The sequence below is a fragment of the Callithrix jacchus genome, chromosome 6 (assembly GCF_049354715.1).
Source record: "Callithrix jacchus isolate 240 chromosome 6, calJac240_pri, whole genome shotgun sequence".
Classification (NCBI taxonomy): Eukaryota; Metazoa; Chordata; class Mammalia; order Primates; family Cebidae; genus Callithrix; species Callithrix jacchus.
Window position 1 is genome coordinate 158,388,489 of NC_133507.1, and position 24,259 is coordinate 158,412,747.

Consider the following 24,259-nt stretch of genomic DNA (forward strand, 5'->3'; position numbering starts at 1 on the left):
GGGAAGCAGGCCTCTCTGTGTGGCCACTGATTCTCCATAAAGCACCCACAATGCACTGCGCACACTGAATTCCCCGCGGACCCCTGATGCTGGGAGGCCACCAAGACTCAAAGTGAGCACAAGGCGCTCATGCTGTATCTACAACTGAGTGAACTGAGTGCTTACATCCCTGAAGGGCCGCGCTTTTCCCCTTAGAGCCTAAACTTGCTTTGAAGGCAGAAAGGCGGCAATGGTGTCTTAAGAAACAAAAAGGAACCATGCTGTATTAGTCAGGGTTCTCTAGAGGAGTTTATTAAGTATAAACTTACATGATCACAAGTCCCACAATAGCCAGTCTTCAAGCTGAGGAGAAAGGAGAGCCAGTCCCAGTACCAAAACTGAAGACCTTGGAGTCCGATGTTCAAGGGCAGGAAGCATTCAGCCAGGGAGGGGAGAAAGATGTAGGCTGGGAGGCTAGGCCAGTCTCTCTTTTCACATTTTTCCTGCCTGCTTTATATTCTAGCACTGGCAGCTGATTAGACGGTGCCCACCCAGATTAAGGGTAAATCTGCCTCCCCGCCCACTGCTCAAATGCTAATCTTCTTTGGCAACACCCTGACAGACACCCAGGATCAATACTTTGCATCTTTCAATCCAATCAAGCCGCCACTCGGTATCAGCCGTCACACATATCATACATTTTCTTATTCATGCCCTTCTTTACATGAGACACCTGATTACGGCAAAAGGCCAGTCCACAGTTCTGCCTTCAGTCCTTCCTTACTCACCAGTGAGCCCCGGGCCGAGAGTGGAAGAACTTGTGCATATGAAACAAGTTCCCTTTGTGCAGCATTTGTTTTTACCAGCATGGTTCTGGGAAACACAAAATACACATGCATGTATAATCTACGAAGTACAAGTAGCGTAACTTCTGGGATTCCACAAATGAGTTCGGTGCACTTAGAATTTAAAACTGGCATTTCGCAACACAAAGATGGATGGTAAAATTCATGCTAACAATTTAAATCTAAATTTTTCTTTACTTAGAAAGATATTAAATAACACATAAAAACACTACGAAAAGTTAAGAGAGAACTGAGAACCAAGAGAAAGCGTTCTATTTTTATTACCTTCACGGCACCTTCCCTGTTTTCTGAACAAGGAGCTCTGCACTTTGAGCTTGCCTGGGCCCCACAGATTATGCAGCCAGCCTTGCAACAGGGAACACATCAGAGCCTTTTTCCTGGGGGTCTAGTGAGGGATGTAAAAAACAAATATGTCAATAAATAATATACAATATAATGTTCGCTAACCATCAGTGGTGTGCTAAACTAAAGAGGCCAGGATGGCTACAGCAGGCCAGAGGGGAGCTGGGAATTAGATACAAATGGGCCCTGGATGTTAGGGGGGTTGTGCAGAAGGGTCTGCACATCCAGATCTGCTCTAAGTTTCAGGAAAGTTAAAAGAAAAAAATCCCTCTGGCTGAGGTTCCTAGAATAGCCTGGAAGGAGGTCCCAACTGGAGAAGCGTGGCTCCGAGGGGGCGCGCAGGGCGAGCCCGGGCGGGCGCTGCCTAACGAGCAGGTTTGGGGAGACTGAAACCTTAGATTCTACGTTTTTAAGCTTGTCTCCTCAAAGTGGGGAACTCAGGAACGTCTCGTGAGCACCTACTGTGTGCAGGGCACGGTGCAGAGCCCTAGGGTAACTGACTTGACCAGGACAGCCGAACAGCTGCAGGATCCGTGGTGTTCCTCAGCACTTTGGGAGGCCGAGGCGGATGGATCACGAGGTGAAGAGATCGAGACCATCCTGGACAACATGGTGAAACCCCGTCTCTACTCAAAATACAAAAAATTAGCTGGGCATGGTGGCGCGTGCCTGTAATCCCAGCTACTCGGGAGGCTGAGGCAGGAGAATTGTCTGAACCCAGGAGGCGGAGGTTGCGGTAAGCCGAGATCGCACCATTGCACTCCAGCCTCGGTAACAAGAGCGAAACTCCGTCTCAAAAAAAAAAAAAAAAATGAGTTACTGTTGCTGTTATTTGTTTTCTATGTACTGGATGTCTTCATGACGAATCCTCAGTGGTGCAACAAACGCCTCACTGCCCGCGACCGTCGCGCATTCTGAGCCCAGCTTCCGGCGCAGCCAGCCAGGTCCTCCAAGACACCGAGAGAGCCGGCCAGAGCGGCGACGCCCCATCCCGGCCGCGGCGACGTCTGACGGCGCCCCGGAACTGACGGTCTGTGTACGCAGGGGAGCTCGGTGGCAAAGGCGGCTTTAAACGTCATCGCGGGCGCGACGCCCGAGGGACAGTCTGGGGTTTGGCTGTCCGGAAGGTGCGGCGAGACCGGCCGGGAAGATGCCAGTGGCGGTGATGGCGGAAAGTGCCTTCAGTTTTAAAAAGTTGCTGGATCAGTGCGAGAACCAGGAGCTCGAGGTAGCCCTTTGCGTTGCGCTGGGAGAAACTGCGGAGTTTTTCTTAGGCCCGGGGCGGCACCAGTTTCCAGGGTAACGAGGTCTGAGTCTCCCGGGGCGGGCGCGGGAGGTGGACTGGTGGAGCCCTGTCAGTCGCGGCGTGCTCCGAACTCGCCGGGACCTTTTCGTTATTTGTCTTCAGCTTGTGAGCCCGAAAACCCTGTGCGTCTTTGCTCCAGCACCTACCGCAGCTTTGGTGATTCTGTGTCCCTCAGTCATTCAGGACGCTTGATGTAATAGGCAGAATCAGAATACTTTAGGAATCTGTTGAATTTGTTTTTTATAATAGTAAGATCATTTAAATGGGAACTGGAGAACTGGGGAAGAGGATCCACTTACATATTCTTGAATGTATAAAGAAACTGAGGCCCAAAGGGAAATAAAATTGATGACGAATATAAACCATACTCAGGATTTTCGTGTTTGATACTTCTCTAAGCTGTTTCTAAATCTGTAATAGGACTATAAGATTCCTTATAATCTTAGACTTAAACGGCTTTTTAAAATAGCATTAATAAAATATTATCTTTTAAATGTAAGTTAATGGGAAAATGAGGTTTTAAAAAAAATTTTTTTTTTTTTAACTTCTAGGCCCCTGGAGGAATTGCTACACCCCCAGTGTATGGTCAGCTTCTAGCTTTATATTTGCTTCATAATGACATGTAAGTACGTTCACCCTAAGAGCAACAGCTTTCTCAAAGTTATATGGAAATATTTCTGCACTGAAGTAGTACCACTAAAACATAGGCAGAATGAGCTACCTCTTTTATTATAATAACTGTTACATCTATTTCCTATTGAATCATAGCTTAATGAATTATTATTAGGTCGTCGTCTTACATACACTTTCTAGAAAACATTTCCATTTATTATGAGAAACTATGTCAGTAAATTCCTTTCATTTAACCTTTTTGTCTTTTTAAAAACACTTTTATGACCTCTATTTACTTAACTTCATATATAATCAGTAGAACAAAAGAAGTGGAAAGAGAAGATGGCAACCAAGAAGAATTCATTACAAACACGTATGAGATTTCCTGAAAGTTTTTTTTTTTTAATTATTCTTAATTCATGTTCACATGGAAAAGTCAGAAAGCGTAGCTATGCTAGGCTGGGCCTGGTGCCACATGCCTGTAATCCCAGCACTCTTAGAGGTGGAGGAAAGTGAATGGCTTGAGTTCAGGAGTTTGAGACCAGGCTGGGGACTATGTGATGAAACCCTGTCTTTCCTAAAAATACAAAAAATTAGCTGGGTGTGGTTGCACATGCCTCTAATCCCAGCTACGTGGTAGGCTGAGGTGGGGAGAATCACCTGAGCCCAGAAGGTCGAGGCTGCAGTGAGTTGAGATTGTGCCACTGCATTCCAGCCTGGGCAACCAAAGTGAAACCCTATCTCAAAAAGAAGGTGTAACTGTACAAAACGTCTCCTATAGTTCTGTGACTCACCGATGATTCCCGATAAACTTTTATTTTAAATTCCTCCCAAAAACCTTTCTTTTATATCTTTTTAGAAACTAAATTGAACTTTTTGTTACACATTTATCTTTGCTTTTTTGTAAAACTGTAATTATATGGTTGTGGTAGTTCAAGCCTCGAAACCCTTAAAAACTCCTTCCTCAGAAGCTCTGCACTCACTGGTAGGAGGGGCCATAAGAGGGAGAGAAGTGTTGTGTGCCATGCTTCCTGTCAGGGAACTTAGAGCCTTGATAGCACATGAATTTGTTTACTTTTATAGCTGAATAAATTATTTGAGCAGTTCCGTAGGTCTTTGTGTTTTTAGTGTGCTGTTGCCTTAATTTGGGATGTGGATTATTTAAATTCACTAGAAATGGCAAAATATTTTGGTAAAAATATTTCATGTCCTTTTTTTCTGGAAAACCACTATTGTTTCCCCAGAACAAATTCATATAAAACTAAATTTTACTTTGTGTTATGTAAAGTATACTTCTGTACGTTTGCCTTGAGACCTGATAGTTTTTAAACATTTACTGAGATGATTATCTTTTTAATTTATTCTTCTTTGTGGTGGTGTAAATTAGGAATAATGCAAGATACCTTTGGAAAAGAATACCACCTGCTATAAAATCTGTAAGTATCCTTTAAACATATCTTACCGCTTTCATGTAGTGACATTCCCTTAAATGGTAACCTTTTATAAGTTTCTGTTTTCTAGGTGACGTCCTAGAAATAGTCATCAAGCTAATGTTGAAGTTTCAAAATAAATCTTCAGGGTCCTCTACTCAGAAATTTCGATTTTGCTGAGATGGTGTAGAAATGTGTGCTTAGTTCCTACTGATTAGATTTCTTGAGACACTTGTAAGTGCAGCTTCCCTAGTTAAAGAGCTGAGCCCTTTAGATGAAGGAGGGAGGTGGCGGAGACAGCGGAGGTGATTTTCGACTGGTTTTTATTGTTTCCAATAATGGTACTTATTTTGAAACTGCCATTGTTTACAAAAATATTCTAAGAATGATTAATCACAGCAGTAAGATTATTTTGCTAATTAGGATTTTAGATTTCTTATTTTGGATGGGAGATTAGAAGAAACAACCTTGGAAAAGGTTCTTTGAAAATGGAATGAAGCAAAATTTCAACTTCAAATGATTCCATGTGTCTAACATGAGTGTAAAGTGAAATTTTTTAACATTCTCAGAATATTACCAAGAATTCATCTAAACATTTGTTCATTGTCAATATTCATCAAGAGATCAGATTAATATTTTTACTTTTCTTTCCCCATGTATTCTGTTAAGTAAGATTGGAATATTCCTCAGCTTCTTTGGCTAAATAAAGAACAACTATAAATTATGCACATACGTTTCAATGATATTGAAACACTTAGAGAGGCTATAATGTATGACATCTTAGATTGACAGTCTCTATTGTTAACCATTTTGCTATTACTTTTAACATATATATATGGCATATCTATGAAATACAAATACAACATCTTTAAAAACAATATTAAGCTAATTAGTCCCCAGGCTTAATTCTTTATTTATTTATTTTTTTTTTTTTGAGACGGAGTTTCGCGCTTGCTACCCAGGCTGGAGTACAATAGCGTGATCTCGGCTCACCGCAACCTCCGCCTCCTGGGTTCGGGCAATTCTCCTGCCTCAGCCTCCTGAGTAGCTGGGATTACAGGCACGCACCACCGTGCCCAGCTAATTTTTTGTATTTTTAGTAGAGACGGGGTTTCACCATGTTGACCAGGATGGTCTCGATCTCCTGACCTCGTGATCCACCCACCTCGGCCTCCCAAAGTGCTGGGATTACAGGCTTGAGCCACCGCGCCTGGCCCCCCAGGCTTAATTCTAAAATGTTTTTTGACTAGTTTCTAATGCCTTAATTTGCTATTGTAATAAAAAATTTATATCAAGCCTATAAATAAATTTTACATTACTACTCATAGTGTTTAAAAATCCTTTTGCTAGTGATTTGACTGAAAAGGTAATTGCATCTTTTAAAATAAATGTTGAATTGGGTTTTGATGTAGCTAACAAGTTTTTATATCATTTCTGGTATTTTGTTTTAAGATACAGTCATTGGTACATTTCCACAGTGAATACCCTCTAAGGCAATAATATTTATTGCAGGCAAATTCTGAACTTGGGGGAATTTGGTCAGTAGGACAAAGAATCTGGCAGAGAGATTTCCCTGGGATCTATACAACCATCAACGCTCACCAGTGGTCTGAGACGGTCCAGCCAATTATGGAAGCACTTAGAGGTAGTGTTTCTTTGTGGTTAAAAATGAAATTAGATGAGACTTAGCCCCTAAGTGCTGCAGTGTTACAGTAGTAAATTAGTGGTGTGTTTTTAAGTAGATATGTTTGATAGGTGAAAAGAGTAGGTTTAAGAATTTTTAGATTTGCCCTAATTATCCTTTTTGTTTTTTAAGATTACACTGGCTGCTGTGCCTCCGTTGTTTCTTAATTCTAGGTAGAAATTGCTCTTGTCAGTTTTAAAAGAGTTTTTTTTGCTATTACAATGAAAGCTTGTAATATTGTAATACATCTAAGATATGGTTTGTAGATATGTGAAAGCAGAGGCTGCTGTCTGAGTTTTGTCAGCCTCAGCCTTTCACAGGTGTTGTCTTAAGCTTCTGGATTTTATAACTAATCAGTTTAATACATAGATGCTCAAATGCATTTGTAATTACTTTGAGAGATTCAGAGCCCATTGTGACAGAGCACTGATCCCACAGTAAAATCTCATTCTTGCCTCTCTACATTCTCCCACCCCCTAACATTTGCTTCCAGTCCTCCTGGTTCACTCTTTATAAGATTGTATAATGATCTTGTTTTATGTTGTGACATACTCTTATTTCTTATTGTTACCTTATTCCATAGTTAATATCCACCTGCACTGTATGTCTTCCTGCTCTGGAGAAAGTTGGTGAGCAGGAATTTTTTAATAACTATTCATCACTCTGGTAAGGGATATCCACTTTACAGGGCAACAGGGCAGCAAAGATTGTTTCTGAGATTCACATACAGTATTCTTAGCAGCATCAAACAGGACAATGTAAATGACAAAACAGGAGGCAGCTACTTGAAATGTGAATGAAATGAACAGAATCCTAAGGCAGGCAGATAGATGGGAAGGGAGGAGTGTGGCAGAAGAGTACATAGGTGTAGCAGGGGCAGTTTTAGAAAGCAGCATTGGAAGCCTCTTCATATAAGTCCCAAGGAATTGGTGTTATAGTGGACTTACATAGTATCCTTGTGATTCAGCCTTGTGATTGTGGTGGCGCAGTCACAGGGCTTGTGCCTTTTCCCAGTGTCATACACCCAGTTTGCCGGCAGGACTGGGCTTGGGGCTCCTTACTCGTTCAGCAAGTATTCTGTTGTATACCGTCAGGTCTGTAGTTTTATTCCCTCCCAGAGCCTCCTCTCACTGAACTCCATGAGATTGAGAATTCCTGGAAAGCAGTTCACTAGACCTAGAAAGGCTGTATAGCATACCATGTGGGAGTTTAAACTCTGGATCCACACTTCCAGAGTTCAAATTGCGGGTCTGTCACTTTTGGGGTGACTCCTCAGTGTCTCATTTTCCTCATTTGTGAAATGGGATTTGAGATAGTACTCTCTTCAGGTTATAAATGAAGTTATAAATAGTACTCTCTTCAGGTTATAAATGAAGTTATAAGTAGTACTCTCTTCAGGTTATAAATGAAGTCATAAGTAGTACTCTCTTCAGGTTATACTCTGTAACATGGACCTTGTTCTAAAGCACTACAACCCTGAAACTTCAGCAGATCCCCGGGTTTACGAACGGTGCCGTGGTTTCCTTTGTAAAATGTAGCCGGGTCAGGATGGTCCTGTAACAGCTTGGGCTTACTGATGAATTTAGTATTTTGCTTCTTAACGTATTAGCAACTTGTTTTCTAGTTAAGAACAATCTTTCTTAGATATTTTCCCTTCTGTTCTAAATTAGACACAGTCCTATTAGAAAACTGAAAATGACTTAATTGAAGAGAAGCTAGTGAAAACTGTTTTTGCAGGAAACCAACAAGGACTGAAGTGCCCAGGAGCTGGATGGACAGTAGCCATTCTCCTTTGAGGACTGAAAGGGCAGTGTTACCGTGGTTGTGAACAAGGGGCTGCCCCACAGGATGGACACAGAAGATCAGCTGGAGCAAGGCAGGGAAGGGGCATAGGAAATACATTTCCTGACTTTCCTCCCAGCCTCTGATCTGATAGAGCACCCATTCGCCAAAGCAGGAGAGCTCAGGTGCCACAGGCATTGGTGGCCAACCTCCCTGGCATGCGGCACGGCTGGAAAAGACAGGAGCGGAGTCGAAGGGGTGGGAGTGACTCGCTCCTCTTCCCTTCTGTCTCCGGCACTGGCAGTGATGGATGAGTGGCACTTGAAGATTTGTTAAACAACTGAATTTGCGTTCTGTTAGCACCTGTTTTCACCAAAAATGTGTTCCAGGAACAGTTTGTCACAGACATTGGATGCTAGCTCACTTTATTCCACCCTCCAAGGTGTCATTCTAGGGAGGGACTGAGGTGACGCATTTCACAACTTGAGGATCACATAGTGACTAGTCAGAATGTACATGTCATTCGCGCCGAGTGGATATTGCAGCTTCTGAGGCTAAGAAAGCTTAGCCTTTACTTTTGCTTCGTCAGCTCACTCCTGCCTCCCATTTTACGGTTTCTTTCCTTTTCCAGTTGTGTCTTTTTACTTTTTACTCTTTCTTTCGTCTCCTCCATTCTTACTGTATTCCTGTTTTATTCCCCACTCTGAAAATATGACCAGAATATTTGAACTGAAGTAAATGTTTTTAAAATATGGTTGACTTATCAAATGAATATAGTTTGACGGTATATACTTTTATTTCCCTAAAAAAGTATATATTTTTTCCATTGTTGGCTCAGTTCTTTTTCGTTGAATGTCTGCAGCCTTAATAGAAAAAATTTCTTGATGTTGTAAAGTCTCTTAGGTTAGAGGCTGGTTAAAGGAAGGACGGAATCTAGTGGAAAGAGCAGACGGGGCTCAGTGGAAGCCGGAGAGGATGTCGGGCTCAGTGTGAAGGGAGGGAATGGACTCTCAGCAGTTTTGAAGGAATGTGAGAAAACAAAGCCTAAGTCTTGGAGCCGTGCCCCATTTCGGTCCTCATGGAACCATCAACAAGCATGTGTTTGGCATATATTTCACTGGATGCTAGGTGTTTCGGGGATTATAAGGATAAGAGATTGCCCTTCCTGTGGAAGTTTAGGATATAATTGAAAAGGGGGTAGGTGGAACAGGGTCTGCCGTAGGGGGTAAAGTTGTCGGTTAAAGTAGAGGTGTAAACAATACTGCTGAGTTTGGAGGAGGACAGAGAGTTATACACAGACCCAGGCATGGCCGAGAGCAGACAGGAGGGCATTTCAGGCCACAGAACAGCATGGACCAAAAGCTCCAGAGGGAGAAGGTGTAAGTCTTGTCTGAGAGCCAGCGGACTAGTTTGGCACAAAGGGTGTCTGAGGGAATTGGTATAGTTTGACAATGTCCCAGGAATGGAGAGAAGATTTTAAATATCGGTGTTTCTTTTACATATGTACACTGGCCTATTAAATATGGAAAGTAAAATCCAGACTATTTCCTAAGCATGTTGACCACCAGGTGGAGGAGCTCTTGTGTTACCAAAGAGCACAGCGCAGGAAGATAGGCCAGCTGCTTTCATAGGGCTCAACTCTGCCTTACTCCTGTGTTTATTTAACGTGAGTATGTAAGCCTGGGGACAATCCCAAGTGCCATTTTCAGGGAAGGTTTTGTTGCAGGTGTTTGACTGTCCCTTCTCAGACTCATTCTTTCAGGGTGGGAATTTAGGATTTTGAACCATAATTCAGTCAAGAGTTTGATGCAGACTTGAAGAATGCTCCAGTTATAAGATTTGTTCTGTAGCTCTTAGGGGTGGTCCTGTATTAGACAGTTTTCAAAAGGATGGCTGATTACACAAATCAGTTTTCTCCTCCTTTGATTCCAGCATTTGTAAAGGAAATAAGATAAGTAAAATTTGTATCCCCATTGCATAAACGTTGCATTGTATTAGGGTTAGAGCCTTGGGTTTATTAACCGTTTTCTATCTTTGTGACTTCCATCATTATCTGAGATTTTTCATTTGAGAGGAAGTGTGAGAAATGTATTTTTTTATTCAGCGATATTTGAACCTCCTTTACATACTGGCCATATATATTTATGAGCACAGAAATCTTTGGGTTCATCTGGTCTTGCTTATGAAAACTGGACAAGGCCAGTGGTGTGACTTAACAGTGTGTTTTGAAAATGCCTGCTCCATTGGTTCACTCTGTGCCAACCTTCCACTCCCATAATAGATGCAACAAGGAGACGAGCCTTCGCCCTGGTCTCACAAGCGTATACGTCAATAATTGCTGATGATTTCGCAGCCTTCGTGGGACTCCCTGTAGAAGAGGCTGTGAAAGGTATTTTTGGCTTACTTTACTTACAAGGAAAATGGAAAATAGAAGTGTGAACTGTAGGTTCACAGTTTCCTCTGAAACACTTGGAACAGAATATGCTTTTGGAATCCAGGCTGTGTTTGTTTTTTGAAAGGTGATCTGAAACAGGTGTTGCAAAACACCCCAGCAGGCACCCTGCCACCAAGCTTACTAATAGTTCCATGGCGAGTACTTGTGTGAGTATCCACACAGCTAGTTACAGAAATACATCCTAATCGGCCTCTTTGCTCACACTTGGAACTCCTTCTTTCACCCTTATTTGGTAAAGGCAGCATCATCCCCACACCCCTTTTCAGCCCATTTTTCCTGCCAGTTCTGACCCATGCCCTAGGCACTTGCTTGCTCCCCACTCACACCTGCTGGTCTCTCCGAATGTACCTTCGCATTTTACTTCTCAGGTGATCCCCAGAGTGACGCTTCCTCTTGCTCATTGCTGTAGGATAGTGTATACACTTCGTTGCTTTGTTTTACCTTGATTGGCGTGTTTGATTCTCCAGCTGAACTATGAGCTCCATCAAGCTCCATATCCTCAATTTGCAGGGCCTACCCCAGTTCTAGACATATGAAGATAGGTTAATGAAAGTTGTTATATTCAGTTACTAAATACTTGTATTTACTCCTCCAAATATTTATTCGTTTTGGCTCTCAAAATTGATCCATTATTTGTTTTCTAGATAGAACATACTTCAGAAACCATGCTCTCAGCCGACTACCTAGATGTGAATCCTGGTACCACCCATCCCTGATGCTAGTAGCTATGTGACTTAGGACAAATCTCTTGAATTCCCTAAACTTCATTTTGCATACCTGTCAAATGATGGCCCTATATCCCTCTTAATAGAATTGTGATGATTATATAAAATAATCCCTATGAAAGCACGTAGTCTTGTACCTACAGGTAAACCTTCTGTGTATGGAAACTGTTTTTGTCCTTGCCATCTTTGTTATTACTGATACGATGGTCCCAAAAGGTGTCATATTAGATTTCCTTATGTTTGATTTAAAACAGGATTGATTAGGTTAATATTACAATGTATTCTTGGCAGGAAACTGACCATCTTTTAGTGATTACAGCAGTTGTAGCAACCTAATAGAGTAAAATGAGGTTTGATACCTGCTTCAGAAATACTGCAGTAAGAAATTTCCATGCTCTATTAATATACCTTTCTAGTAAAAATGCATGTGAAAGGTTACACTAAACACGTCATGTCTTCTATACAACTCATGTCATGGACAAGTTGTGGATTTTGTTGGGTATTTTTTATTATTTCCACATCTTTATGTGAAATACACTTTTTTAGGTATATTAGAACAAGGATGGCAAGCTGATTCCACCACAAGAATGGTTCTGCCCAGAAAGCCAGGTAGGTGGAGCTTTCACCCATTTATGCAACGCTGAACACTTCTAAGACGGCTTCAGGTTTTCAAGCTTTGATTTTTGATAATTGGATATAAAATTCTGCTATACTAACACAATGGAAAGAAGTCATTTTAAATAAAGCCTAGTAGACAGAGTAGAAAGGAGCTTAAAGGTCACCTACTTTAAACTCTTAAAAATGTATTTCCTGTATATAAACGATTTTATATAGGTGTTTCATGGTCCTTCTTCCTTCTTATGCCTTAGTTTTTACTAAATATTAATCTCTTTTTTTTTTTATTTTTTGGAGACAGAGCCTTGTTCTGTTGCCCAGGCTGGAGTGCAGTGGCGCAATCTTGGCTCACTGCAACCTCCACCTTCCAGGTTCAAGCAATTCTCCTGCCTCAGCCTCCCGAGTAGTTGGGACTACAGGTGCATGCCACCACACCTGGCTAATTTTTGTATTTTTAGTAGAGACAGGGTTTCACCATGTTGGCCAGGCTGATCTCAAACTTCTGACCTCAGGTGAGCTGCCCTTTTCAACCTCCCAAAGTGCTTGGATTACAGGTGTGAGCCATCACATCTGGCCAGTCTCCCATCATTTTATGGAATCGTTTGTCCATAAAATGAGCTTGTCCTTGACCGTTGTCTTTAAAAAAAAAAAAAAGTTTTAATATTCAACTGCCCCCCCACCTTTCTGCTTGCACTCAAGTCACATGGGTACTTTTCCTGTGGCTTTCACTTTCACCAAGTTAACTTCTCTAGCCTTCCTTTTAAGGCCTTAATTTCTGTGACCTGTCCTTGTGGTCTTAATCTGAATTCTCAGCCCCTCAGTCTTGCTGTCTGAGGTGAACCACACTTGTTCCCGCCTGGTTGTTTCTCTTCCTCCTGCTGACCAGGGGTATGCTTTTCTGCCAGGTCTTTAGAGCCAGGCTTAGTGCCCACTTCCATACACCCTCCTGCATCCACATCAACCCACATTTCCTCCCACCTACTCTGAATGCCTGTTGTTTAGACGTTGTTGAACATACAGTAAAGGCTTCTCAATATGCTCAGCCCGTTGAGGTACAGAGAGTGGGAAGACATGATCCCAGTCAAGTGAGATGGTGGGGAAGAGTAATATACGAAAGACTTGCAATGTTGCTGTACCTGTTTGAGAAACAAATGGCCCTAAATTCATGTTGTCTGCAAATAGCATGGTCTGTGAGAGGTCTTAACAATGACTTCTGTAAGTTGAGCTGAACATTTTTTTTTCATTTAGTTGCAGGGGCCCTCGATGTTTCCTTTAACAAGTTTATTCCCTTATCAGGTATGTATTTTCATATGCACATGTTTTAAATGTCTCATTGTTCCTGATTTCCTTTTTGTAGTATGTATGTATATGTGTGTGTGAGGGTGTGTGTATGTATTCCTCACCTGGTAAACAGAGGTTGCATTTCATAAACATGTACTAATACTTCTGGCTACAAGAGTGAAACTGGGCTCCCCAGAGCTTGCCTTGAGGTGGTGGCCTCCTCTGGGCCAGCTGCAGAGCCTTCTCACTGTCGTGTCAGGGAGCCCTGCCAGAGCTGCTCACCAGCACTCTTATTCAGAAGGCACCCCCAGGCTGATATGTAGTAACTTAAGTGTTGGAATGTAAATTTCTTGAGGTTCTTTGTGGGTTTTTTGTTGTTGTTGTTGTTCACTGACAATTTAATATTCTTCAGTGATGCCTGGGGCATGGGAGGCACTCTGATTATTTCTTGAATTTAATGTTGCATGAGTAAGGATGTTTTCAAGAAGAGCTGTGGTCTTTTAAAAGAGATGCTGTATGATGAAAGTGTCTTTAACCTTTGCATAGAGTACTTCAATAACAAAGCATCAGACATGTTTTGTCTGATGTCAGGTAAAACCATACTCACTAAAATTGAGATTTCTTGGCTTGCTTTTCAAAAATACCCAGGCCACTGTGATGCAAGGTTTTGTCTAAAACCAGGACAAATCTAAGAACGTGAACTTATTGTTGGAAACTGAAGGCAGTAGTAAAGGTGGGTGTTGAGGCCAAACCTTTGTTACAGTGGTGTCTAACCTGAAGCATGTTTGTTTCTTTAACATACAGAACCTGCTCCAGTTCCCCCAATACCCAATGAACAGCAATTAGCCAGGCTGACGGATTATGTGGCTTTCCTTGAAAACTGAATTATCACTGAGTTCAAGATTCACCTTCAGAATCCTGTATACTGACAAACATGGAAATGTAAAGTTTGTATTTTCGATTTATTGGCTGGATTAAGCACCTCAGCATTCCTTACTGAGTATGTGATAAAATACGTATATAATGTAATGTAAAACATACTGCATACATCTTGTCCTTAAACATTATGCAGAGCGGTTGCTGAAACAGGTCTCAGTTTGTAATATTTAATAATCTGGATGGAGCCTGTCAGTATTACAGTTAGTTTGTTTTCTAGTGACTCATAAAATAAGATTTCCTGTTTCATGTAGAATAGTGTTTGTCAACTGTCTTTTCTCTGCCCCAGCACGTGCCACACTGTTATCTGTACCATTTGTTGATAGTTGGAATAATTCATTTGGATTTGAAGAAAGACTGCCCCCAGGCACAGTATTTGAATTGCTGGAGATTATGATTCATCCCCTTTGGAGAATATACTTTCTTTTCACCCCCCACATCCTGAGAGCCACTAATGTAAAATACAGAGATGTAGCTGAGGAAAAAATAGACCATTTCCATACTAAACCAATTGGTTAACTTTAGATTTCTTCCAATAGTGTGAGTGTATCCATTGCTGGCAGTGAGGGCTTGCCATGAAAATGCAACCTATTTAAGGCATTCATGAGAAGTATTACGTTGTGCTGTCTCCTTTTACAAGGGAAAACTTAAATGTGGAATGCATTCTATGGGGAAAGAAGCTATGAAGATGTGTGAGACACTTTGTACAACTATCCTGCAGCCCATTGGTTGCTTCTGTTTATCCCTTGGCTCAAGTTCTGCCCTTTGGAGAAATGCTGAGCGAGTCTTTTATTCTCTGTGTGACAGCCCTCTGAATATTTGAAGTTGTTTGTTTTAACTTCAGGTTATAACAGCCCTTAGTTCATTTATTCTGCATTTGTTCAATAAATATTTAACTGAATTCTTCAACCATTTCATTCAAGGTAGTTTCTAGAAATTTCACTATCTCAGTCTTTCTGTGGACACAGTCTAGACTAGACTCTTTGTCATTGTCTCAATATGAATTTCTTAATTAAGTAGAAATGAGCTATATAGTGAACTGTGTAGTGATAATTACATTATTTATTTTAAATGCATTTTAGTGGCTATTTCAGTTTTCCTTAACATATATGGGAATACTTTTCGAATTGCAATTTTATTTAACCCGGATAGGGAAGTCATATTAAAATTCCTTGTTTTACAGTTGAGGAAATGGAAATTCAAGAAGTCAGAGGATCAGTAGAGTGATCACGAGAATGACAGAGCCAATTTTTTAACTTCCAGGTATTAAGTACAAATTGTATCCGTGGTTATTTTTAAAAGCAGATTAGAGTCAATCCAAATGTTCATTAATAGCCATTGGATGAATAAACAGTAGTGTAGACTGTGCAGCCGTAGAGGAGTGAAGATCTCTATACTGAACTGGAATGATCTCCAGAGTGAGAACATAGAAAGTACATGTAGTTTATATGCGTCTTTAGAGGGTAACAAAAAAAGAACGATTACAATTATATTTACATACATATTTCCTTATATTTCAAAATGAAGCAATTGAGGGATATATACAAAATCAGTAAAATAGTTCCCTAAAGAGGAAGGAGAGGACAGTGAACTAGAGAAAAAATAATCTCAAGCGACTCAAACACAGTATTTCCAGAGACGCATCCTGCTGGCAGAAACACCTTAGACTAATGAATGTGGTTTTTCATGATTAATTTCCCAAAATCTTGATGTCATCATTATTAAAAGTATATTACAGATTAAATTAGTAATCATGCAACAGTAGACCCTAGTAATCTTAAATTTGACATGGAAACCTCATTATATGTTTTATTTTTCTTTGTAAACAGTAAATATCTCCCACTCCTGTCTACTGAAAAGGTCTAGAATAACTACAGTTCAGTAACCATGAGCACCACTAGTACCTAGATTGTATTCTCTCATTTTCATTTGCAATTAAAAGGAATAAGAACTTATTTGCAAAACAGCTAATAGGTCCAGGGCAATAAACGTACAGGTTCATAGCTGGTACAAGATGTCTAGAATTCAAGGAAGCTCTTAAAGACTTGGGATTCTGTCAAAGGGTTACACGAGCCAACGTGAAGGGATTTCTGCAGGCCATGTAAAAAAGTACCTGCAGCCCTTAATGAAACAGAAGGGATCTTGGAAATAAATATTAATGCTGTTGAGACCACAGCGTAGGAAAATGAGAATGAGCATAACGTATGTCCCGTACATCCATCAGCCTGTCTTTGTGCTCTGGCTACTTCCAAACCAGCCATCTGCATACAGGTGTAGCCTGACAGCACCCTGCTTCAGATCCATTGAATAGCTCTTCAGTCTTGCCCTGGAACTTACCTGACACTACCATCAGGATGCCCACACAAACCTGGGTAAGAGGGTGTTAGCCCATGGGCAGCCCTTCAGCAGCTGTGAACATGACATGGTGGATAAGCTCTCTTCCTTGTCTCAGAGTAGACTATTGCAGATGTACTGTATACCTAGTTCCTCAAAAAGAACCCCAAAAAGATTGAGCTGTGGTGTCCCATTGTCATAAACTCTCTAGTGCAACCTTCAATTGTTTTTTCCTCCTTCCTTGTTTTACTTTTCCTGGTTCTCTGTCTCTCGTTTCCAGACATCAAGAGAAGTGATCTATCTACAAATCTGTACATATCTATACTATTCTGCCTTGGGGCAGGGATTGGGGACCTAGTCAAATCAAAGGGGAATGTGTAATACAGGAATCTAGCTGAAAGCACCTTAATCCACTCATTCGTAATAAACAAGCCTGATACGATGGCATAGTAAGCATACTGCATCAATCATCAAGCTTTCTTGTCCAAAAAAGTTCACATATATATGTGTATATATGTATATATAACTCTAATCAAAGTTTTATACTTAAAACCACCTCCAGACAATGAAATGGCATTTTCAACATGTTGAAAGTAAAACAAAATCCTAACTGCTACATACAAAAGATACTCTTAATATTTCTGTATTACTTATATATAAATAACTCTAATCCAAATATATATATATTTATATATAAAGCTCTAATCAACACTTTAGATTTGCTAGTTTACATAACATGAAAATTAGTGGAGCAAGTTAAACATCCCACTAAGAAGCAATCAGCCAGTTCCAGAATGTGGGAAATTTAACAGGAGTAGTGAGTTTCCTTGAAAAATAAATGACAGAAAGTCAGGGGGTAGTGGTAAGTATGAAAATTTCTGCTCCTGGGTTCAAGTACCTTGAGGCCAACTCAGAATTGTGCCAATAAATATAATAGGTGAATACACACAGTTATCCCTTGAGACACATCAGCCCCTAAATCAGTGAGGAATGAGGAGCCAAGAATTGACAGTACCATAATGAGGTCATCTGCAACAGCTCTTTGCAGGTGGGGGGTGGTATTTGCTGATTCCACTGGGCACAGCAAGATCCAAGCTTTGCCTGGCGAGGGGTCCACTGCTGGGTAACCTAGCAACCTGTAGAATTGGGTACTTTACAGGGCTAGGGTGATAAAAATGGAGACTTGTGAGGACTAAACCACATACTGTTAACCCTTCAAGATACTTGGTGAACTTACAAGCTGCCTAGGCCAAAAAGCAAGTCAAAAACCTTTGAGAAACAGTTTCATCTTCCTGGAGTCTTGCTATGCCAGGGCTCCATTAAACAAGGTTGGTGGGTCGGGGAAGGTGTTTGCTTATAAGTATAAGCCAGAAGTAGAACATTAGTAAAACTGCTCCTGGAAAACAGGTCAATATAAAATACTAAACTGAAGTACAGAATGGAACTTAACTGGCAGTCATGTTAGAGACGTGGTACACAGCGTAGCGATCTACCATTTATCTAATTGGAATCCAGGGAAGAGAGAGAAAACAGAGCAGAAAAATAGAAGTGCCGGCCCAGAATTTTCTGAAACTGTTGAAAGAAATCAAGCCACAGATTCAAAAAGCTCAGAAAACCCCTCCAGAGGATAAGTGAAAAGAAAACCACACCCAGGCAATAATAGTAAAACTACTGAAAACCAGAGACAAAGAGAATATATTAAAAGCACAGAGGGAGGACCAGGAGGGGACATTGTCTTCAAAGAAATAGTGATAAAGCCAGACAATGAAATGGCATTTTTAACATGTGGAAAGAAAAAAAATCCTGACTGCTATACAGGAATAAAAAATACTCAATATTCCTGTGTTCTTACATTTAAAAGTTGGAAAAAGATACACCACTGCAAATACCAAAAGAAAGCTGGTGTATCTTGAGAGTTGGACCTCCATATATGTGGGTTCTACATCTGATTTAACCAACTGGCTCAAAAATATTTGAAAAAAAGTGATTTAAAAAATACTTCATAACAACTATATATTGCATCATATTTGGTATTAAATCTAAAGTATACAAGAGAATGTGTATAGGTTATTTCCAAATACTATGTCTCGTCCACACATTTTGTATACCTGGCAGTCCTGAAGCCAAGTATACCCCCTGTGGATATTGAGGGGCAATTGTATTAGACAAACTAGACCTCAAGGCAAGAAGCATTGTTAGAGATAGAAAGTGATTTTTAATGAAAAAAGTTGCATATAGTTTCCTTCTGTAACAAATTGCCACAAACTTAGGGCTTAAAACAACACAGATGTATTATCTTACAGTTCTGCAGTTCAGAAATCTAAAATGGGTCTCACTGGGCTCATGTCACTAGGACTGCATATTTTTCTGCAGGCTCTAGGGGACAAGCTGTTACCTTGCCCTTTCCAACTTCTAGAGGCCACCCACTTTTCTTGGCTCATGGCCGTCTTTCTCCACCTTCAAAGCCAGCAACATTGGGTAGAGTTATTTTCACACTGCTCACTCTCTGGTTCCCTCTTCTGCCTCCTTTTCCACTTTTAAGGACCCTGTGATGATATTAGGGCCACCTAGAAATTCAGGATAATCAGTCTCTTTTGAGGTAAGCTGATTAGCAATCTAATTCTGTCTGCTATGTTCATTTCCTTTTCCCATGTAACCTGAGATTGTACAGATTAGAGTATCAACATCTTTGGAGGTTCATTATTCTACCACAGAGATCAGTCCAAAAGGCAATAGGAATATGCAGCAATTCAAAATTGATAATCAAAATATAATCAAGTGGAAGTTGACAGAAGTAAAAGGAGAAAAGGGTCATCTATGATAATACTGGAAGACATTAATATACCTCTCATATCAGCTGATGGCATGAACAGAGAGTATCACCAAGAACATGGAAAAGGTGACAGACTTGATCTAATTAGGATACATAAAACACTAGCCAACAGTGACAAAATGTGTACTCATTTTATGCTGTATAAACCATTCACCAAAATTGAATACATAAAAGACCATAAAGCCCTAATACATTACAGAGTAGAAATCAAAATGAGTGCATTCTCTGAAAACAGTATAGAAATCAGTAAAGCCCATAGAAATTACTAGGAAATCTCTATCTGCTTAGAAATTATGTAGTAGGCTGGGCACATTGGCTCACACCTATAATCCCAGCATTGTGAGGCTGAGGCAGAAGATTGTAGAGCTCAGGAATTAAAGACCATGCTGGACAATATAGACCCCTGTCTCTACAAAAATATAATTTATGACAAACCCAAAGCCAATGTCATACTGAATGGGCCAAAACCAGAAGCATTCCCTTTGAAATCTGGCACTAGACAAGGATGCCCTCTCTCACTACTCTTATTCAATATAGTATTGGAAGTTCTAGCTAGAGCAATCAGGCAAGAAAAAGAAATAAAGGGTATTCAATTAGGAAAGGAGGAAGTCAAATTGTCTTTATTTGCAGACGACATGATTGTATATTTAGAAGACCCCATTGTCATAGCCCAAAATCTGCTGAAACTGATAAACAACTTCAGCAAAGTCTCAGGATACATAATCAATGTGCAAAAATCACAGGCATTCTTATACACCAATAACAGACTTAAAGAGAGCCAAAGCAAGAATGAACTGCCATTCACAGTTGCTGCAAGGAGAATAAAATACCTAGGAATACAACTAACAAAAGATGTAAAGGACCTCTTCAAGGAGAACTGTAAACCACTGCTCAAGGAAATGAGAGAGGAAACAAACATATAGAAAAACATCCCATGCTCTTGGTTAGGAAGAATCAATATTGTGAAAATGGCCATACTGCCCAAAGTAATTTACAGATTCAGTGCTATCCCCATCAAGCTACCTATGACCCTCTTCACAGAACTGGGAAAAACCACCTTCAACTTCATATGGAGCCAAAAGAGAGCCCACATAGACGTCAATTCTAAGCAAAAAGAACAAAGCTGGAGGCATCATGCTACCTGCCTTCAAACTATACTACAAGACTACAGTAATCAAAACAGCATGGTACTGCCACCAAGACAGAGATAGAGACCAATGGAACAGAACAGAGGCCTCGGAGACAATGCCACACATCTACAACCATCTGATCTTTGACAAACCTGACAAAAACAAGCAATGGGGAAAGGATTCCCTGTTTAATAAATGGTGTTGGGAAAACTGGCTAGCTATGTGCCGAAAGCAGAAACTGGATCCCTTCCTGACACCTTACACTAAAATTAACTCTAGATGGATTAAAGACTTAAACATAAGACCTGACACCATAGAAACCCTAGAAGAAAACCTAGGCAAAACCATTCAGGACACAGGCATAGGAAAGGACTTCATGACTAAAACACCAAAAGCATTGGCAACAAAAGCCAAAATACACAAATGGGACCTAAACAAACTCCACAGCTTCAGCACAGCAAAAGAAACAGTCATTGGAGTGAACCGGCAACCAACAGAATGGGAAAAAAATTTTGCAGTTTACCCATCTGACAAAGGACTTATATCCAGAATTTACAAAGAACTAAAACAGATTTACCAGAAAAAAACAAACCCATTCAAAAGTGGGTGAAGGATATAAACAGACACTTTTCAAAAGAAGACATATATGAGGCCAAAAAACATATGAAAAAATACTCATCATCCTGGTCATTAGAGAAATGCAAATCAAAACTACATAGAGATACCATCTCACGTCAGTTAGAATGGCGATCATTAAAAAATCTGGAGACCACAGATGCTGGAGAGGATGTGGAGAAATAGGAACACTTTTACACTATTAGTGAGAGTGTAAACTAGTTCAACCATTGTGGAAGACAGTGTAGTGATTCCTCAAGGACCTAGAAATAGAAACTCCATTTGACTCAGCAATCCCATTACTGGGCATATATCCAAAGGATTATAAATCGTTCTATTATAAGGACACGTACACACAAATGTTCACTGCAGCACTGTTTACAATAGCAAAGACCTGGAACCAACCCAAATGCCCATCAATGATAGACTGGACAGGGAAAATGTGGCACATATACACCATGGAATACTATGCAGCCATAAAAAACAATGAGTTTGTGTCCTTTGTAGGGACATGGATGAACCTGGAAACCATCATTCTCAGCAAACACAAGAACAGAAAATCAAACATGCATGTTGTCACTCACAGGTGGGTGTTGAACAATGAGAACACACGGACACAGGGAGGGGAGCATCACACACCAAGGTCTGTTTGGGGGGAATAGGGGAGGGACAGTGGAGGGTAGGGAGTTGGCGAGGGATAACATGGGGAGAAATGCCAGATACACGTGATGGGGATGGAGGCAACAAACCACACTGCCATGTATGTACCTATGCAACAATCCTGCATGTTCTTCACATGTACCCCAAAACCTAAAGTGCAATTTTATATATACACACACATACGCACAGGTCTGAAATGAAAATTTCTCTGGATTGTATTAATATCAGAATAGACTCTACAGAACAAAATATCAGTGAATTATAAGGAACAGGATATATCTTAAATGAAATTTAGAGGAAAAGAAAGAATTAAAAGTGAGTGGGCTTGTAGAATAATGCCAGGAGGTCTAATACAAGTGTGATTAGAGTCCCCACAAGCTAAGATGAAGTAAAACTTTCTGAAGAATTAGCCAAAAATTTCTCAAACTTGATGAACAGTATATAATCTCACAGATCCAATAAGTTCAATCAACCCTAACTAGAACAAACACACACACACACACATCATACAAAAGAACATCATAAAATTGCTGGACAACTGATAAAGAAAAAAATTCCAAAAAAAATGTAAAGCAGTTGGTGTGTAGAGTAGGGGGAGACACATTACATAAAAAGAAAGATAAGAATTTACAGATACCAGAAAGTATGCAAGCAATGAGATAATGGAATGACATCTTTAAAGGCCTAAAAGAAAACAACTGTCAAACTAGAGTTCTAAAGCCAGTAAAAACGTCCTGAAAATTTAAGGTCAAAGGAAAAAAAGAACTTGTTTTTTTGACAAACAAAAAGTTAAAGAGCTCATCACCAGGAGACCCGCGCTGAAATACGTGTTAAAGAAATTTCTTCCAACTGAAATAAAATTATATCAGATCTAAATTTAGATCTATATGAAGGAATAAAGAACATCAGAAATGGTAAATGTGGGTAAAATGTCTATTTTTTCATTGCTTTGAAAGATTGCTATTTGAAGTAGAAATAATATAGGATTTTTAATATGTAAAGTTAAAATATATGATAATAGTGCAAAAAATTGAAGAGGGAAATGGATATACTTTTGTAAGGGTCTTACATAATACAGTGAGTGGTAAAATACAGTAAAGTTAAATTATAATAAGGTAAAGATATTAAAGCTTAGCATTGAAATGTCCAATATGGTGGCCACTACCCAAAACTGACTAAATTTAAGTTTTAATTAATGAAAATGAAATAAATATTCACTTTCTCAGTTGCACCAACTACATATCAAATGCTCAGTAGTCACATGTGGCTACCGTATTTGAGAGCATAACTATAGAACATTTCCATCATTACTGAAAGTTCTATTGGACCTCACTGCTCTTGAATAACCATGAGTAAAGAAACGTTAATGTAACAAGTAAGTCCAATAGCGCACATAAATGAAATAACAGTTTAAGAAACATTCCATTCAAAATAAGGCAGGAAGTGAGGAGGAAAGACGCTAAGAAAAGATGAAACAAACAGAAAACAAATAGCATGATGAGAAATTTAAGACTTTCCTATGAATAATTACAAACACTCCAACAACAGAGCTTCTAATATACTTGAATCCAAAGCTGATAGAACTGAAAAGAGAAACCAACAAAGCCACAATTATAGTTGGAGATTTTAATCCTTTTTTTTCAGTAATTAACAGAACATTAGACAGAAAATACCTAAGTATATAGAAGACATGATCAGCACTATTACGATGCAGACCTAATTGACATTTTACCCAACAACAGCAGAATGTGTATTCACCAAGATAAACCATCTGCTGGGCCACAGAGCAGGTGTCACTATATTTAAAAGGTTAGAAGTCATGCATATGTGTTCTCTGATTATAATAGGATTAAATTAGAAATCAATAGCAGAAGATATATTTAAAATCCTCAAATAGTCAATAATTTTAAAATGTACGTCTAAATAACCCATGGGTCAAAGAAGAAACTAGGAGGATAACTAGGAAATATTTTGAAATGGATGAAAATCAAAACAGCCATAACAAAATTTGTGGGATTCAATTTAAGCTCTATTTGGAGGGATATTCGTGTTTTAAAATGCTTATATTATTCGAATAAAATCTAAAATCAGTTATGTAAGCTTCTGCCTTAAGAGCTTAGAAAAAGAAGAGCATATTAAAATAAATAAGCAACAGAAATAACATAAAAACCTTACAGAAAATAGAGAAAATCAATAAAATCAAGGCTATTTCTTTAAAAGGAAACAGGACTCCTTGAAGAAATAGTTGGTTTCAGGTCTGTAAGTAGAGAACCTCTTAAAACTGCTTGTGCCAGAAAGCAAGGAATAACTTAAAGAATTGGAAGATGTACCAACAGGACACTAGAGCCAGCTTGAAAGGGAATCCCTCTGACCAAATTAGGGACAGATTGAGCATCAAAATAAATGATATTTAAGGATTATAACCTGTTCAATTAAATATGAATTCATTATTTCATATGGATATAAACAAATAAATAGGGTTGAAGGACAATTCCAACTAACAGATGTAAAATGAATGGACTTGCAACATCACCACTGGGAAACCATCATGATAATAATTAATACAGGAAAGGTTCATCAATGGATGTTAAACTAGTGGGTTAAGGCTTGGGAATTAAAAATATTTACAGACCCAAACTCTCTTCCCACAAGTATTTTCTAAAGAAGAATATCC

The 24,259-nt window shown here is 39.7% G+C and overlaps 1 protein-coding gene and 2 long non-coding RNA genes across 3 annotated transcripts in view; 2 read left to right on the forward strand and 1 right to left on the reverse strand.

The window, feature by feature from the left end:
• Positions 1-269: 269 nt before the first annotated feature.
• On the reverse strand, positions 270-2,143 carry LOC108592309 (uncharacterized). The gene is made up of 4 exons (XR_001912411.4): positions 1,650-2,143; positions 1,110-1,230; positions 768-852; positions 270-385 (listed from the first exon to the last, which is right to left on the reverse strand). It is a non-coding gene; the product is annotated as an uncharacterized LOC108592309 (long non-coding RNA).
• A 130-nt stretch (positions 2,144-2,273) lies between these two features.
• On the forward strand, positions 2,274-14,922 carry COPS8 (COP9 signalosome subunit 8). Its single transcript, XM_002749955.7, has 8 exons — positions 2,274-2,415; positions 3,045-3,115; positions 4,493-4,541; positions 6,048-6,180; positions 10,283-10,390; positions 11,728-11,790; positions 13,045-13,092; positions 13,882-14,922. The coding sequence occupies exons 1-8, from the start codon at positions 2,338-2,340 to the stop codon at positions 13,959-13,961; spliced, it is 630 nt and encodes a 209-aa protein (XP_002750001.1). The 5' UTR covers positions 2,274-2,337; the 3' UTR covers positions 13,962-14,922.
• Positions 14,923-15,139: 217 nt separating this feature from the next.
• Positions 15,140-24,259, forward strand: part of LOC144576838 (uncharacterized) — a 38,039-nt gene continuing 28,919 nt past the window's right edge. Inside the window, exon 1 of the long non-coding RNA XR_013519425.1 lies at positions 15,140-15,276. This is a non-coding gene — a long non-coding RNA (uncharacterized LOC144576838). The remainder of the gene's footprint in view (positions 15,277-24,259) is intronic.

Coding starts and splice junctions, on each gene's coding strand:
- COPS8 (XM_002749955.7), top strand. CDS start 2,338: ATGCCAGTGGCGGTGATGGCGGAAAGTGCCTTCAGTTTTAAAAAGTTG. Junction 2,416..3,044: donor GCGAGAACCAGGAGCTCGAG/GTAGCCCTTTGC, acceptor TTTAACTTCTAG/GCCCCTGGAGGAATTGCTAC. Junction 6,181..10,282: donor AATTATGGAAGCACTTAGAG/GTAGTGTTTCTT, acceptor CTCCCATAATAG/ATGCAACAAGGAGACGAGCC.